This window comes from Furipterus horrens, unplaced genomic scaffold (assembly GCF_987537825.1).
Source record: "Furipterus horrens unplaced genomic scaffold, mFurHor1.1.pri manual_scaffold_3, whole genome shotgun sequence".
Lineage (NCBI taxonomy): Eukaryota > Metazoa > Chordata > Mammalia > Chiroptera > Furipteridae > Furipterus > Furipterus horrens.
The window spans coordinates 57233470-57250325 of NW_028327173.1; the positions used below are offsets into that span (position 1 = coordinate 57233470).

Sequence of the window (16856 nt, forward strand, 5' to 3'; positions counted from 1 at the left end):
TGCCACCGGGATTTCTATAGTTGTCTGCCTCATTTTGACAGATGCGTTTTGTTTTCTTGGGCCGGCTGTAGGGGGCAGTGCCTGTGTACTCGTAATGACCCAGCGACCGGCGCCGTTCGGCAGCCTTTCTTGTGCCGTGGTGCTTTGTCGTCACAAGCCAGCGACCGGTGCCTGTCCGCGACCTATTTCACAGCCCTGTGGCGCTTTCTTTGGGGGCGGGGGTCCAAGATGGATTCACACAGTTATTCAGCTAGGAGACCAGGATCCGTCCTCCCGCCCCCCTGGGCCTCACTGTTCAAGGCGATGTGGTGGCTGCTTTCCCCAGTGTTGGGGTCGCGAGCTGCCGGGGGTTCGACTGCAGCCGGGGTTGTTCTCCCCGCCGCTGTCCCAGGTGCGACCGCAAACAGCACCGCCCCCTTTCGCTCATCCTACCTGCCCAAAGGGCGCCGCTGGTTTATAACTTCATATGTTGGGCTTCCGTGTAGTTTTATTTTCTGGAATTTCTAGTTATCCTTTGTTTTGAAGTAGTTGTATTCCTCTCTAGTTGTAGAGGGAGACCTAGCGCGTCCGTCTAAGCCTCTATCTTGGCTGGAAGTCGGGAGAGTAAATTTTAAGCTTAGTCTTAAAATGGATCTTTTGATAAGAAGAGTTATAGGTAGATAGACAGGTCATTCTAGGGAAAGATAATAGACTGGATATACAGTTGGTAATGCAGTGCACACAGAGGGACAGTCAGCGGGACTTGTGGGAGCCCACAAGGACACAGATGCTCCTGGAAGCATGGCCGGCCCATGTCAGGAAGGGCTTTATGGGGGCACCAGTGGAAATTTCTCAGCCTTGGAGCAGGGAGACAGCAGCAGACCTGCATTTTAGAAATATACTGTTGCCACCCATGTGGAGAACGGACTAAGTGAAGAGACTGGTTTCAGAGAGGCTAATTAGGAGAATATTTTAGTAATTCAGGCAAGAACAGATGGTGGGGCCCGGGGCCAGGGCAGAAGCAGAGGGATCAATGAGGGGAGGGGAGGGGACAGTGGATGAGCAGGACCTTCATCCTAATTCCGGGATTATATTCTGAGCATGAACTTTGGGAGCTCTTTACCAAGAAGGGTGGTCTGACATTGTGGTGTGCTCCCAGGAATAAGGAGCGTCCTCTTGACTTTGCCCTCCTCCTCTGCACACTGTACTATTTCAGTGTTGTTGACTGGCTGACAGGCCTGAATCCTGATGGGATTTTCAGACCCTCTGTCCTCAAGACATATTTTTCTTATTCATGGAATACAAAGCAGTGCCACTTCACAGTCCTGTGGAGAATACTGATATCAGGCCTGGAAAAAGAAAAAGAAAAAGAAAAAAAACAGATCAAGATTTCTTTTTTAAAATGCTCACTGCAACTTAACAGTAGATGAAAAATGTGTATCTGCAGTTCATTGAAGGCAATGAGTATTCTGTTCTTGAGTTGCCATGGCAACTGCTCAATTAAGTGAAAAAAAAAAAGGAGACGCAAATATACTATAGTTGCTCTTGAGCTTAACATTCTTTAAAAATAAAAGAAAGTCATGTTTGGTGAGTTATTTTCCCCAAGGCTTGTCTAAGACTTTGCATTTCTCTGCTTTGCACCTCAGCCAGCATGCCCTGCCCACCCACTCCATGAGGAGCTAAATGCTGGGCTTGTTTTCTCCATGGTCAGGAGCACATGAGCCTCAGATTTCACCTCAGAATGTTCCATGGTAACATTCCCTTCCACCCAGTCCCACCAAAGCCCACTGGATAGATTTTGGTTTTTTAAGATGATAGAGCACAACCCTTATTGGAAGAATAGGTGAGAATAATAAGTGGGTTCTAGCACTGCATTCTACCCCAAACTTATAACCTTAAATAAGAGCTGTGACTGTTCTGGAGACATGGGGAATGACTCCTCTTTTGATATACTAATAAACAAAGGTTAGTAATAATACCTATTTGTACAGCAACTTGCTGTTTACAGAATACTTTCTATCATCTCATTTCCTTTTAGCCACCAGCCTCTGGGGTGGCCACTGTTCTCCCCACTTTAGACAAAAAAAACCCTTCCAACCCATGTTCCACAGAGTCTAGAAAGATATTTATAAAAACACAGAACTGATCATGTCACTTTGCCACTTACAGCCCTCAATGCCTTTCTTCCCTTTGCTCCTGGGATAAAACCTGAGTCCTCACCGGGGCTCCAAGGCCCTGCAGGATGTCTCAGTATTGCGCCCCCTGGTCTCTGTGCCCAGCCTAACTGACCTGTCCTCAGCTTCTCCAGGGTGAGGGTTTCTCCTCCTTCGGGCTTTTGCATCAGCTGAGGGCTCTTCCTGGGACAGACTTGTCTTTCTTTACCCACTCTTCCCTCCATTCCCCACTTGGCCAACTTACAGCCTACTCTGAAACCCCTGTGCACATCAGAGCTCCTATTTTAATTTTCCTAAAACCCTTTATTTTGTATACATGCATATTTAATATACATTTACTTAATATCAGTCTCCCCAAGAAGACATGAAGCTCATGAGTACTGACCACATCTGTTTGCACCCCAGGCCTGCACGTGGCAGAGCAGGCCCTGATTGTCACATGAAGGCCTCATGGAAATTACCAAGAACACACACCATTTTGGACCCAAACCCAAAGGCACAGGGACCCAGTGCCTTTTCCAACATCCCACACTACATTGCAGATGTTAGAGATGGAAATATTCTCCACCATGTAAAACAATGCACAAATAAAAAACACTGGGGTCTAAAGAATGTAGAGTGGGTCTATGGGACCAGATTAACTTCAAGGTGGACTTGTTAGGACAAGTAACAAACAGTAACTGTCCTGGAATATGTGCTGACATACTCCTGCATAGAAAATAAAATCAAGCTTCCTCATTTGTTCACACATGGATAGGGAAAAGCACAGAGTTTTTGTAGTCTGACCCCGATTTCAGGTACCACCTCTCTCACATGCCAGAGGTATGGCATTAGACAATTCTGTCACCTCCCTGAGCCTCGTTTTTTTTTCCTGTCAAGTGAAGGCTTTTTATCCTCCTTCACAGGGTTTCTTGACCGCATTCACAGCCACGAGCATCCCTCTATCCACCTGTGGATCTGTGTGTGCAGGGCTAGATAGTGAGTAGAATTAGGGCTGGCTCAATGCTTTGGGAAGGCCAAGGCTGATGATGTATGTGTGCTTTTGTGATGCTAATGTTCAATGGTAAGTGGTGCTTTCAGCATAAAATAATTATTTATGGACCACCTAGTTTTCATATGCTTTCTTTTTTTTAATTGAGATATAATTAACATAAAATTATATTAGTTTCAGGTATACAACGAGTTGGTATTTGTACATATTGTGGAATGATCACCATGATAAGTCTAGTTAACATCCACTATCACAGAGTTACAAATTGTTTTTCTTGCGATGAGAGCTTTAAGACCTACTGTATTAGCAACTTTCAAATATACTGTACACTATGTAGTTAACTGAGTCACCATGCTGTACAGCCCCAAGACTTATTCATCTTATAAATGGAAGTTTGTATCCTTAACCAATTTCATATGGTGATCTCTTACCTATATTTTTTTCTATAAAACATTAATGTGTCAAGTCCATGGCATAATCTTATCCATATTTATTGTTCTTCAGGGCTTTTAATTCTTTAATTTTAGTACCTATGCAGAAAAGACATGAAGAGGCACTGATAAAAGATTGATTCCAACCTTTAGAACATCACCATTGTCCTTTAAGGTCTCATGTCTTACATCTTCAGGAGAAGGAGATGGCTCATAACAAAGGCTAGGATGCCCTGTCCTGCCCCTCCCCGACACTAGAGCAGCTTCATAAGCACACCCTGCATTTAGAGCCTGCCCTTTCTCTTCAGACCTCACTCGATCCTCAAAAGAGTATCATTGTGTAAGTAGAAAAGAAATGGTTGTTCCTACACTGTATTATGAATCCAGGAAAGCGGCAGAGAGGAGGGGGCTAAAGTGCTGGGATTGGGTCAAAACAGGTCTACTGGACCAGCTGAAGGCCATGTTGGTAAACTCTGGGCTTATAAGCACAGTGCGTGTTTTCTCAGAGCAGCTGGGGTGGTGTCTGACTGGTACCATGAAGTGGCATTTGCAAGAGCCATGAAGTTCTCTTCACTCCCCACACTCCATACTCTCTGTGTTTTCTATTCCGAATATTTAAGGGGAAAAAAATGTTCAAACTTCACTTGGAGGCAGGCCACCACTAGCCTATGCAGAGTTTTAGTGCAAAGTAGTCGGGGGGGAACCCTGTAAGCACACACACCGTTAGGGACCATAGGCTGGTGAGTGGATTCAGTCCCCACTAAGCCCCCTAGCCAAGACTCTTGGTGCGGTGCACAACCACACAATCACACAGCCACACAGCCACACAACCGCACAATCGCACAACCATGTGGGCAGCGGGCAGCTGTGCCCCACAGGAGGCCCCTCCAGCTTCCCACCACAGGGAAAGCGCTGCCTGCTCTCAGCAGGAGCAGTCCAGCCCTGCATTTTCAAAGTTCTAGTTTTCAAGGGTTAACTCCTCTTACAGGCTTGTCTTTTCTGAGTTGCTTTTATTTCTGCTTTTGGCAGTTGTTTGTTTTCTCTGTTCAGCCTTCTGGAAGAGAGACTTTGAGAAATAAGAAAAAAACAGGCAGGTTTCCTTGGCTCCTGTATCTGCTTGTTTTTTTGGTAGTGGGCTGAATATATGGTCTTCCAATATGATGTCATCCTCCTGCCTTTTAACAATTCCCCAAATACTCTCTGCCAAAGTTTTTCAAAAGACAGCAGAATGTTTCTCTTTTATCTCCTGTGTAACTCTGTACTAAGATTTTCAAACAGAGGAGATAGAAAGGCTGGCCTTGGAGTACAACATATCCCAGGAGGCATGCAGGTAGATCACTCTAGAAACCAACCTGTTGGTTGTCTTCTGCATTGTCTTGGGAAAATTCTAACACCAGACAGTACTGACATTTATTGCACCCACGCATTGGGCTTTTAGAGATGTAAATTCTGTAACTGGAGTTGTCTGGAGGAGGTTCATCTGTGAACCATCAAACTAGCAGATCTTAAAATCTATCCCCAAAGACTGTCAACACAAAGAAGTATCACTACACAGGGTAGGTAGCATTAAGTAAATGACCCACAAAACACTAAATTGAAAATAATGAAGATAAAGTAATCATAGTCTATAATGAAAAAGTAAGAATAGTAGCAACAAAGCATCCTTCCTGAAAACTGTCAGACTGCCAGGTGTAGGACGTCCCCACACTGTGGGAACACCGCACGTTGCCAGGACTTGTAGGGTGGCCTGAAGGAGAGGCAGAATGTAAACAGGGCAAAAGAGAGGTGTCCCAGGCTAGACAGACATGATAGGCAGAGATCCAGAGGCCAGATAAAACAGGTCAAGTTCTGAAAAAGTGAATTAATTCCTTTATCTCATGGAGTTCATCTTAAATAGCTTGGGCTAAACAGCATTAACTTTATAAAAGTTGTAGTTTGCTACTGTGGATAGTAACTGCTCATCAATCCATCTCATCCTGAGCCCTTCCTGAGACTTCAGACTCTAATCTAAAAGCCCCATCATCTCACGTCTACAGATTGTTTCTAGTGAAAAGAACACTTCTTTTGACCTGCCTTTTGGATTCACAGTTCTAATCGGGGTGTCACCATTAGCTTCCCCTTTGTTGTATGATCCGTGGCCACTAACTAACCCTGTCCCACTCCTCACTCACCATTGCCTTCAAGAACCTCAGGGAATTGAATGCAGAGATTCAAGTTGGAGAATAATGAGAGCAAAAGAATTAGGCAAAGATAGGAGCTAGACTGTAAATCTAGGGGTGTCCTTGGAAAGCTGTCTTTTGCACCTGTTACAGTGATCATTAAGAAGTGCTTCAGAATTGTTGCTCTCTAGCTCACTAAGCTCCAGCTGAAGTAGAAGGGGGGTAAGTAAGGAGGTCTTCAAAGCAGACTGCAGGCAAGTCACCTGGTTAAGCACCAAAGAAGCAACTGGCTACAGAAGCCTCTCACAAGAGTGTACCCTCTACTGGAGGGGTGAAGAAACCTCATCCTTACAGGCCTAGTACTGCAGCACTGCATGCAATTAAATGTTATCAGTAGTCTACTGAACTTCTGATCTTGTAAACTTCCCTTCCAGCATCTGGTGCAAGAGAATGCTCTGGACTTCAAATCAGATCTGCACTTCCAGAGTACTTTGCAGGGTGCAAGTGAGCCCTATCTGGTTGGCCTTTTTGAAGACACTGACCTGTGTGCTATCCATGCCAAACATGTAACAATTATGCCAAAACCATCCAGCTAGTACTCCACATATGTGGAGAACATGTTTAAGAATCTACTACAATAGAAAACATTTCATCCTTTTTTAAAAAATTATTGGTAGTTCTGAACATTAGATATTTTCCCATGTGGTCAAAAGGTAACTAAGTATATAATTGCAAGTGGAAAATATGGAACAGAAATTAGTATTGGTAAGTTTTTTCATTTTCATTTGTGTGTGAATTTTTTAATATACATGCAGAGACTTAAAGCACTAGTGCAAGTCAAAATGTTTTAGTAAACAAGTTTCAGCAGTTCAACCTTATAATAATTATAAATAAACCCATTAAATTTTTCTAGACAATGCCAGCATTTATATTTTTTCAAACAAACAAATTTCTTATTGATGGCCAAAAAAAAAAAAAGGTCTTCAGACTGCAGAGAAAGCACTGAAGGACACCCATGATGAGCAAAGAACTCAGAAGGAAGAGGAATCAAGAAGTTAGCAAAGAGACCTGCAAGCCCCTCACCTGCCCACTTCATCCAGACTTACCTTCCCCCAGTCTTACTTCCTTTTTAAAGAAATACAGACAATGTCTCCTTTGGGTGATATTTTTCTCCTGAAAAACCATGAACACACTTATAGTGTATTTTACTCTATTAATTAACCTGATTTTTCATTTTTGCTGAGAATATTTCATAAGGAGTCTATATTCTCACAGCACCTGATAAAACTGCTAGAAACAGGCCAACATGCTCTGTAGTTCCCAGTGGTTGAAGCTAAGCTTTGCCACTTTGTCTCTGCTTTACAAGGAATCAGAAAACAAAGGGGTAAAAGCCAAATAACTCTCCTTGGTAAGATTCAAGTCAGATGTGACTTTATGGCCAACATTAACCTTAAATGAGACGAAATCAGAATGGGAACTTTATCCCTTCCTTTACGCCACCAGCCTGGCCAAGCCTGCTTAACACTGGTGCTGCACTCGGCAAATGAAGATGAGACCCAAGTGTTTCTCACGTGCTCCTTTAACAGGGAGGTGAAAACAGGAATTTACAGAAAAACATCAGGAAAACCTTTTTTCTTTAACATTTCTAATTAGAGATACCAACATTTCAATTTCCATACCTTTTTATGTATCTATTCAATTTATACATAAAAGAAGAAAAGTATCACTCCTCCTAGAGAACTAGATCTGCAAAACACTATTTAAAGCAGTTTATGTAGAGAACCTGCAATTTAATAAGAGTGGGAAAAGGTTAGCCTAGCATGCATGTCCTATATTTTCTCCTCCCTATTTACTCAATTATACAAGTACTTCCACAGCAAGCAGACCTTTAATTGTATATACTTTAGTGAAAGAAATGGGACTGGCTATAAAATAAATTCTTGAGTGTAACTAAATTACATACCACTTCCTATACTTTTTTAAAAATTGCCCATTGCCTTAAATGAAAACATGCTTTAGCAAAGAACTGTAATCACTCAGTACATTTCTCAAGGACCAGTCTCCCTTCTTCCTGCTGATAAAATGTAATTATGTTTTCATTTTCCAAAAGTCTTCTGCTGAAGATCCAAGAGATTTCAAAGCTTCATTCATGGCTTACCAGTAAAACTTGATAATTTCACTTTCAAATCACCATGATCCAGCTTCAGCCCCTCTTTTAGCAAATGAATCTCTTTGTTTCTATTCATATTGATGCAGGTGTCCTGGGGGTCAGGGACTCTAAGTGTTCACAACCCACTGTGAGTTCTTGGCTTCCTGCAGAAAAGAATTCAAAAGTCAGCCAGCATAGAGTTTCAAGTGAAAGTGAGTTTATTAGTGAAGCAGTGAGACAGAGAATGGGCTACTCCACAGACAAAGCTGCTGCCCTTTAGTAGAATTTGCTTCCTTTATTAAGGTTCATTAAATTGGAGGCTAGGGTATTCAATGAGGCGGAGTAATATTGAGGATCTTCCCAGATAAGATGTGGAGATTTCTCAGAGGAGCTCTTTCTGCCATTTTGTGACTCTATATGGGCTTCCCCTTTCTGATCATGACAGGTGGGGGTATGTCATTTAGCATGCTAATGTATTGCAGTAAGCATATAATGAGGCTAGGAGTTACCATTAGGTGAAATTAGTCACCATGTTGGATTGAACTGGTCTCTGCTGGTTTTAAGCCATAAATCTTGTCTGTTGGGAGGTGGGGTAGGTCTTACTGTTGTCTTGACAGTTCCTTGCAGCTGTTCTGCCATGTACCCTATTTCAATATGGTACCATGAGTGTTCATTACACTTGTGCCATGTAGCTGCTCACCACACTTTGTCCTCCTGCACTTCGTGGCGATAATAGGAGCTTTGACCTTAAAGGAAAACATATGCACACACCAACTAACTGCTCTAACTACTCTTCCTACAAATAACACCAGAATCCAGCCTTGCAAAAGTCTCTTGCCTCTACATCCACATGGGGAAATAAAGCCAAATGCAATTGCGTTTGCTCTCCTTATGGCTCTGGCTTGACTGGAGAATGAGGGATAGAGACCAAAACAAATCTGTAGCCCAGATCTAGTTTCCCATAAAGCCGTGAATCCCATGTTGAGGTTATAAATGTGCTACTTCAACAGGATTCTAAATCTTTCCCCATCAATTACCAACATGTTATTACATAGAGAACAAAAAGATGTGGCCATCTGAATGTGTGTGTGTGTGTGTGCGCGTGTGCACACACTAGTGCTTTTGCTGTAGCTATTTCCACCTTAACCAGTATTAATTGCATCACTGCAGGCTGTCGCAGCTCTCTGCTTGTTAGTCATGGGTGGCACTTACTTAAATATCTGTGTCTATATTTGTACTATTTCTCTTTGTCAGTTTGTTCAGGTATGGTATTCTTCTTCGTGCCTCCCAAAACCTAGATTAATACTGTGGAAAGTCATCTATGTCTTGTTGTACTCACAAAGCCTAACCCCCACTATTCAGACTTACGGGCAACAAAGAGCTGACTGGATGGAGCAGCAAACGATAAAAAGCAGTAACACTAAAAAGCTCCCATAGGCATGCAGGGCGGCACTTGGTCATCAGTGGGTTGTGTTTTCTCAAAATGCACTCACTGAGGATGCAGCTACAATGTAACTGGATGTAAACACTTTATCAGATATTTCTCAAATAAGCCTTATGTAACAATTTTCTCCTTATATAATTGACATTCTGAAATTAATGCCTTTTATGTAGACTACACCTAGTGTTTGAAAAGAAAGAGCCTCCAGGAGCTGTATAGCATCTTTTCAACAAAACTGGAAAACTGCCTTTCATTAGCTGTTTCGTGTGTGTGTGTGTGTGTGTGTGTGTGTGTGTTTAAGATGCCAGAATAATTTTATTTACAAAATATTCACATTGGAATCAGGAGGTTTATTTTGAGCATCACTAGAAAATGACACCCTCCAACCCAATATCCCATTCACCTGGGTTTTCATGCCAGTCAATGTGTGTCACATTCCTGGCATAGAGCTGATGAAAGTTGCATCTATCCTCCAGAAACCTGTTCACTATCAGTGCATTCATAGAAATAAAACTGGGGCTTATTTAAAGCATTTGGGAAGAGCTGTGGATAAAAACAGGTCAGACTCAAGCAGCCAAAGAGGTCTGAGAGGCCCTTTTAAACATGAGGCTTTGTTTTATGAATTGAGATTAACCCTGCTCAAACTCCCAAAACTTGATAGCCAGGTAAAAGAAAAACCTGACGGAATTTAGTCTGTAAAGGGGGTGTAAGTCTTATAATGCAACAATGCTATTAAAAACATTACTTGGACATGTTCAATAGCTGTTTGACAAGCAATAGGTCAAGTCTGATGGAACAATCCTTTTCCAGAAAAGCTGTTGAGCCTCTTTCTATGTAGCTGCACTTTAGGCAAACATATTAATTGCTTCAAATAGGCCCCCAGAAGCAGAGCCTGAGGTGGGGATTTTTTGCAAGTGTGTTATTAGGGAGTGTTCCTAGGAGATGGGGATAGACGCAGGATAGGGTAGGGGTAGTAGCTGAGCAAAGATGCGGGCCCTGCTGGTCAGCTGATGGGGCGAGCCTGATCCTGAGGGGAACACCGAGGCACAAGTTACACCAGAGTCATCCCAGCTTGAGGAAGGGGCCAGACTCCTGTGGGCCTGCAGCAGTAGCTGGGAGATGGTTGCACCAGCCAGGTGAGCAGCGGAACACAAACAGATCCATTGTGGTAGCTATGCTGATGGGCCTGACTTTCTAGGAGCCTTGCTACGTGGTAGGAGATGTGGTTCTTATCCAAACCATGGCCTCACTAAGGACATAATGACATGATCATGGGCCCCTCACTTGACCTCTGTAACTGTCTTTTCCTCATCTGTGAAATGGGAGAGATGAATAGTAGGGTTGGATTTTATATCATTCCTATGCTCCCAGATCCAAAGTGCCAGGATTTCAACAAGGGAAGTGTAGAGGGGAGGCTCCCTGAGGAATAATTGAAGTCTTTTCTACTCATAAAAGGGAATTAATTAATGTAGGTGTGTTCTTGAATGGCCACTCCGTTAAGTACTCTTGTCTCACCTGGAGTAGCTCTAGATACACAGGCAAATCTAAGAAGACAAACAGTAAAGCTGCCTGAAGGCATATGTTCTGAAAAGGGATGGCAAGTCTCTGTTTTTGGACAAAGTGCTTTCAGGGCATTTTCTCTGAAGGCAGCATTAATGCAACCAGGCAATGTCATTTAACTGAGTCCTGCATCAAAGTGAATTAGAGGCCAGAGGCTTTCTCTGCAAAACAGCACAACCTCTGCAGCAAGAGCAATTTAGCAAAATCTATCAAAATTATATTGATAAATACACTTACTCTTTGGTTGCACAGCCCGTTCTCTGGAAATTTGTCCTCCAGCCATATGTGTATGAAATGATTTTATATAAATGTATTCATTATACTACTTTTTCAAAAGTAGTCCAAGATTGGAAACAATTCAGTGGTCCCTCGATAAAGGACTAATTAAAATGATAGCGGAGAGGCACAGAGATGCAGTATCATGTGGAGAGGCAGCAGCAGCGGTGGTGGAACGGGTGGTCACACACTCACGGGTAGTGGATAAGAATCAGGAGGTATACCTTGGGAGTCCGCATTCCCAGCCCCAGGCCAGACTGCACAGCCCAGGGTTCCAGCTCCAGGAAGATAGATCCCCATAACTTCTGGCTGTAAAAACCAGTGGGGGTTAGGGCAACAGAAGAAACTGCCAGATTTTCAAGAGAGTCCATTTAAAGGGCACAAATGGACTTAAAACATACGCAAACCCGCCCACTCTGTGATTCAGCTGGAAGGATGCCAGTCACATATGGGAAGTGGGTAAAATGACTGGAAATGGAGCGAGTGCCAGGCAAACCTCCAGAAGCCAGGCAGCAGCACTGTCACCTCTCCAACCCCTCCCCACACACAAAGCCACAAAGCAGCAAAGTGCATTGCCCATCCTGGTAATTACCTAAAGCTCTGCCCCACACAATTTAGAGGTGCCTTTTCTAAGGGAGTCAAAGCAGCTCTACCTACTACATAGAAACAAACACAGGGAGGCTGCCAAACTGAAGAGACAAAGAAATATGGTCCAAATGAAAGAACAGAACAAAACCCCAGAAAAAGAACTAAATGAAACAGATAACCAACCTATCAAATGCTGCATTTAAAACACTGGTGATTAGGATGCTCAAAGAACTCAATGAGTACAGCAACGACATGAGGGAAAAAACAAAGGTCATACTAAGTGAAAGAAAGAAAAATCTACAGGGAACCAACAGGAGGGGATGAAGCTGAGATTCAAATCAACGATTTGGAATACAAGGAAAGAAAAAGCATCCACAAAGAGAAAAGAATTCAAAAAATGAGGATAGGCTTAGGAAACTCTGGGACAACTTTAAATGCACCAATATCCAAATAATAGGGGTGCCAGAAGGAGAAGAAGAAGAGCAAGAAATTGAAAACTTATGTGAAAAAATAATGAAAGAAAACCTCCCTAATTTGGTGAAGGAAATAAACATACAACACCACAAAGCACACAGAGTCCCAAACAAGATAGACACAAAGAAGACCACACCCAACATACATCATAATTAACATGCCAAAGGTTAAAGATAAAGAGAAAATCTTAAAAGCAGCAAGAGAAAAGCAGAGACTTATCTACAAAGGCGTTCCCATAAGACTATCAGCTGATTTCTCAAAAGAAACTTTGCAGGCAAGAAACAATCAAAGTGATGAAAAGCAAGGACCTACAACCAAGATTACTCTATCCAGCAAAGCTATCATTTAGAAAGGGAGGGCAGATGAAGTGTTTCCCAGACAAGGTAAAGGTAAAGGAGTTCACCAGCACCAAGCCATCATTACATGAAATGTTAAAGGAATTTATTTAACAAAAATAAGATAACACTATGAATATTAAAAGGGCAGCAAATTCACAACTATCAACAACTGAATCTAAAAAAGCAAGCTAAGCAAACAACCAGAACAAGAATACAGTCATAGATATGGAGATCATTTGGAGAGTTATCTGCTGGGAGGGGGAAGGGGAAGAATGGGGGGAAAGGTACAAGGATTAAGAAGTACAAATTGGTAGGAACAAAATAGACAGGGGGACGTCAAGGATAGCATAGGAAATGGAAAAGCCAAAGAACTTATATGCACGACCCATGGACATGAACTAAGGGGGATATTGCTGAAGCAAGAGGGGTACTGGGTGGAGGGGGGAAGGGAGCAAAAAACTGGGACAACTGTAATAGCATAATCAATAAAATATATTAAAAATAAAAACGAAATAGGAAAAACAAAAATGATAGCAACAATTATGGGACCTTTCATACAATAGAATACTGTACAATTGAGAAAATTTTGTGCTCATATGGAAAGTTCTCCAGGAAATATTGATAAGTATAAAAGCAAGGGGAAGAACAGTGTAAATTAGTATGTGATTATAAACACATATGCATGTACAATGTAAGTATGCTTCTTTCTGTATACAAAATGGAGGTAACTAGATTATATATTTATATTCAAGTGTGTCGACAGATTTCTGAAAATCTGTTTTTGTGTATCTAGAAAAGATACAAAAAGAAAAAGAAAAACCGTCTGTAAGTGGTTACCCATAAGGGATGAGGAAATAGGGAAATGGGAAGGATGGAGACATAGTTGGGATTGAAAATTCTCACCAAATGCCTTTTTATAAATTTTTTTCTATATTTATTACAATCATGGTGACTTTTTCTATAAAAAAAATGGAGCAGCTGTTTGATTAAAAAATAATATGAAAATTAAAAGGCAGACATCAGTAAAAACTGGTCATCCCAACTTGCCTTATTTTGTACTTTTGCTTTCAGGGATTGGCAAACTCTAGCCTGTGGTTAATAGTTGCACAGAGACCATATGGCTCCTAATGCTGAAAACATTTACTCTCCGGCACTTTACAGAGAGTTTGCCAAGTCCAGCTTTAAGTTACAGAGTTTTTTTAAAACAGCTGTGACTACACATATCTGAGTTTCAGATACTGGAGGTTTTGGCTTCTTGAAATCAGCTTTTCTGACCACAGATAGGTTATGCACCAAGAAAACGAGGCAGGATATTGCACCAGTTAAGAAAAGCATGAATCCGGGGGACAGACAGCGCAGGTTTAAATCTGGGTTTTTTCCTCACTACTATGTGACCTTGCACAAGTTTATTTCTTGAACTCTGAGCTTCTTCATCTGTAAAAGGTCCTTTACAGACTTACTTGGAAGGTTAAGTGTGTTGATGTTGGCAAGAAGTTTAACACAATACCTGTTAGTACCATAATCTAATATTTTAATCTTTTTATAAACAGGGTGATGACCAGTCATATATATTTGGAGAGGACACCACGGGAGGTGAGTTTTCTTTACTGAGCAGACTTAAAGGTGTCACTTGAGTGGCTTTAAACATGTCTTTTTTACTAAAGAGCAGCAAAGAGATAAGAAACTACCAACAACATGTACTTCCCCTTAGTCAGAAAACACAGTTAAAATGGGAACTCTGTATCTTCCCATCTTGGTCCATGTAAAAAACCAAAGGGATGCCTGAGAGATGCACTTTCTCACTGCCCTGAGAACATGACCCCTGAGGTACTCAGTGAAAAGAGCATGCTCTGGTAAAATATGTTTGGGAAGTGCTTACCACTCAATCACCTTTGGAAGAATCACATATATAATAGCCACAGCAAGGCTCCCAAACAAGTCCTGCAGCAAAGAAAGCTAGCCAATTTTACTAGAACATTCTTTAAATTTTTTGGAACACAATTTTTTTTCTGCATAGTAGTTACTCTTCTGTAGTGTACCACTGGGATGCAGCCTAAGAAACACCGAAATTATATTGTTTTATAATTTTTGTCATGTTATAAGTCCTGCAAAAACTAAAAACCCAAGCATAAATAGCTATACATGGAACTGAAAATAGATAAAAATTATCTGAATTTGAGATTTTCCAAGAAAGATAAGGTTCATGATTGCCCTAAGTAAAATGCCTTCTAACATTATCTCTCTGTAATAAATGTTATAATTATAGCCCATGGATATATGTTTATATTGACTGTGAATACATACAATTAAGTGATTTGGCTTTCTAGATAACCCCAATTCTAATCCTGCACTGATCCAGGAGCATGAGGTGGCAGATAAAGTGTCATTTGATGATAATGGCAATGGCAGGATGTGAAAATCTCAGGTACCCAATGACATCATGATGATTCATGGGGAAAGGCACATAAACAGGAGCCAAGTGCAAATAAGCAACTCAGTCCCAACTGGGTACGGATTGATCGAGTGCCTAATAAAGTTCCCTCTTTTCCTGGTTACAAAATTAACACATATTCATTGTGGAAAACTTTTTAAGGTAGAAAATCAGAGTCATATAAAACCTTATGAACTCAGAATAAGTATGGTTAAGATTTCCAGTACATTTTATTCCAGAGTGTTGTCTATATACTTATTTTCACATAGTTGAGAATACATATGTGCATACAAATATTAGCTCCAATTTTTGTGCATATCATGACATAACCATGTTCCCATGTCATTAAATAGTCTCTATAACCTTAATTTGTAATGACTACATTTTAAGAATGTACCATCATTAAATTTAAAAAATAACTTTTTAAAAACTGGAATAGGATATAGGTATACCAAAAATAATAGAAATAATAATAACCACAGCCACTAGATTGCAAATGGATAAAAGTAAACTTGAAATCCAGAGAACGTGAAGTGACCATCTGGTCCCACATGTTAAGAGCACCAATGTATTTTTGCCTTTAATAGAAGCTCCAGATAACAGGATCTTCCAGTCACGATGAGCTACTCTATGAAAAGACTGGGACATCTCTTTAATTAAAAAGAACCAAAAAAAGCATCCTTCAGTATAAAAAACAAATTATTCCAAAGACCCCAAATTCACTTTTTTTCCTCTGCTTCCAGCTCCTTCTTTCTTCCTGTCTTGTTCCATTCTATCCCCAACCTCTTTTTTTTTGTTTGTTTTCTCTCTCCTTCCCTCTCTTTCTCTCTCTCTCTCTTCTCTCTCTCCTCTCTGTCTCTCTCTCCTTCTCTATCTCCCTCTCTTTCTTTCTCATTGGGCCTTCCACTCAGCTAGCTCACAGTGCATTCCTGCAAAAAGATCGAATTGTGTATATAAATGAACCGCCCAATTCCACTAAAAGTAAGTTTTATAACTGTCAGAGGAATGATCTAACTTTAAAAGTACTGATCATCTACATCAGATATGAAGTGTAAGAGTCCTATCGGTTTACTTAAAGTGTAAAAATTATAATTTTATCCTCAAGATGGAAATTAAAAACTTTCCACTCTCTCTCCAGGTAATTACATTCTACCTGTCATGTTAGTCAATTCACACCCATAGGATGAGTAAAAGCAGATACTTCCAGAATTAGGAAAAGAGCCCAGAGTTCCACTAGACGAGGAACTCGGGGCTGACTCGATCCGGCCCCCTTCTCCAGGGCTCTCCCCACTGATGGGGCTGCTCCACACCCCAGGGGCCTGGACTTCCAACAGAAACACCAAATACTTTTGAACTTAGTGTCTTTACTTTAAAACTGCATGCAAGTTTTTCATGAAATGAAACAAATCACAATATCCTATATTGCAATATATTACTATCTATTCAATGTATCTTGCAGTTTGCAAAGTATCTCCCTTAGCAGAAAGGTTAAGAAGAATAATATTCAAAATTATCTTCAACTACTCTATCTGTAGTCACATCTGTCCAGCTGGGAGAAGCATTCAGCTTCACATGCTGTTTTGTTTGCCCAGCATTGTGCTCTAAAATCATGACTTCAAAGGTTAACTCTACACCCACCCACCCCCCTGGTATAGAATCTTTGTTTGGCCTTTGCTTAAGTACATCAAAGAAACCTTTCCAAAAGTTCTTGTTTGTGGAATCAGCCTGCCACCCCCACCATCATCACCGTGCGTGTTAGACTAAGCTGCTCAGAAATTGGCCGGTTGGAGAAGGACTTGAACACACTGAGTTCCTCTGACTCTTCTAAGGCCGGCGTTTTAAGCATTTAGCATCATCATTTGCCC

At 41.3% G+C, this 16856-nt stretch overlaps 1 protein-coding gene across 1 annotated transcript in view; it reads left to right on the forward strand.

Moving 5' to 3' along the window:
• AK5 (adenylate kinase 5) overlaps window positions 1-16856 on the forward strand; it is a 197097-nt gene that overhangs the window by 132372 nt on the left and 47869 nt on the right. The window contains exon 9 of the mRNA XM_090269636.1: window positions 14111-14153. Coding sequence (XP_090125762.1) covers window positions 14111-14153 — 43 coding nt within the window. The remainder of the gene's footprint in view (window positions 1-14110; window positions 14154-16856) is intronic.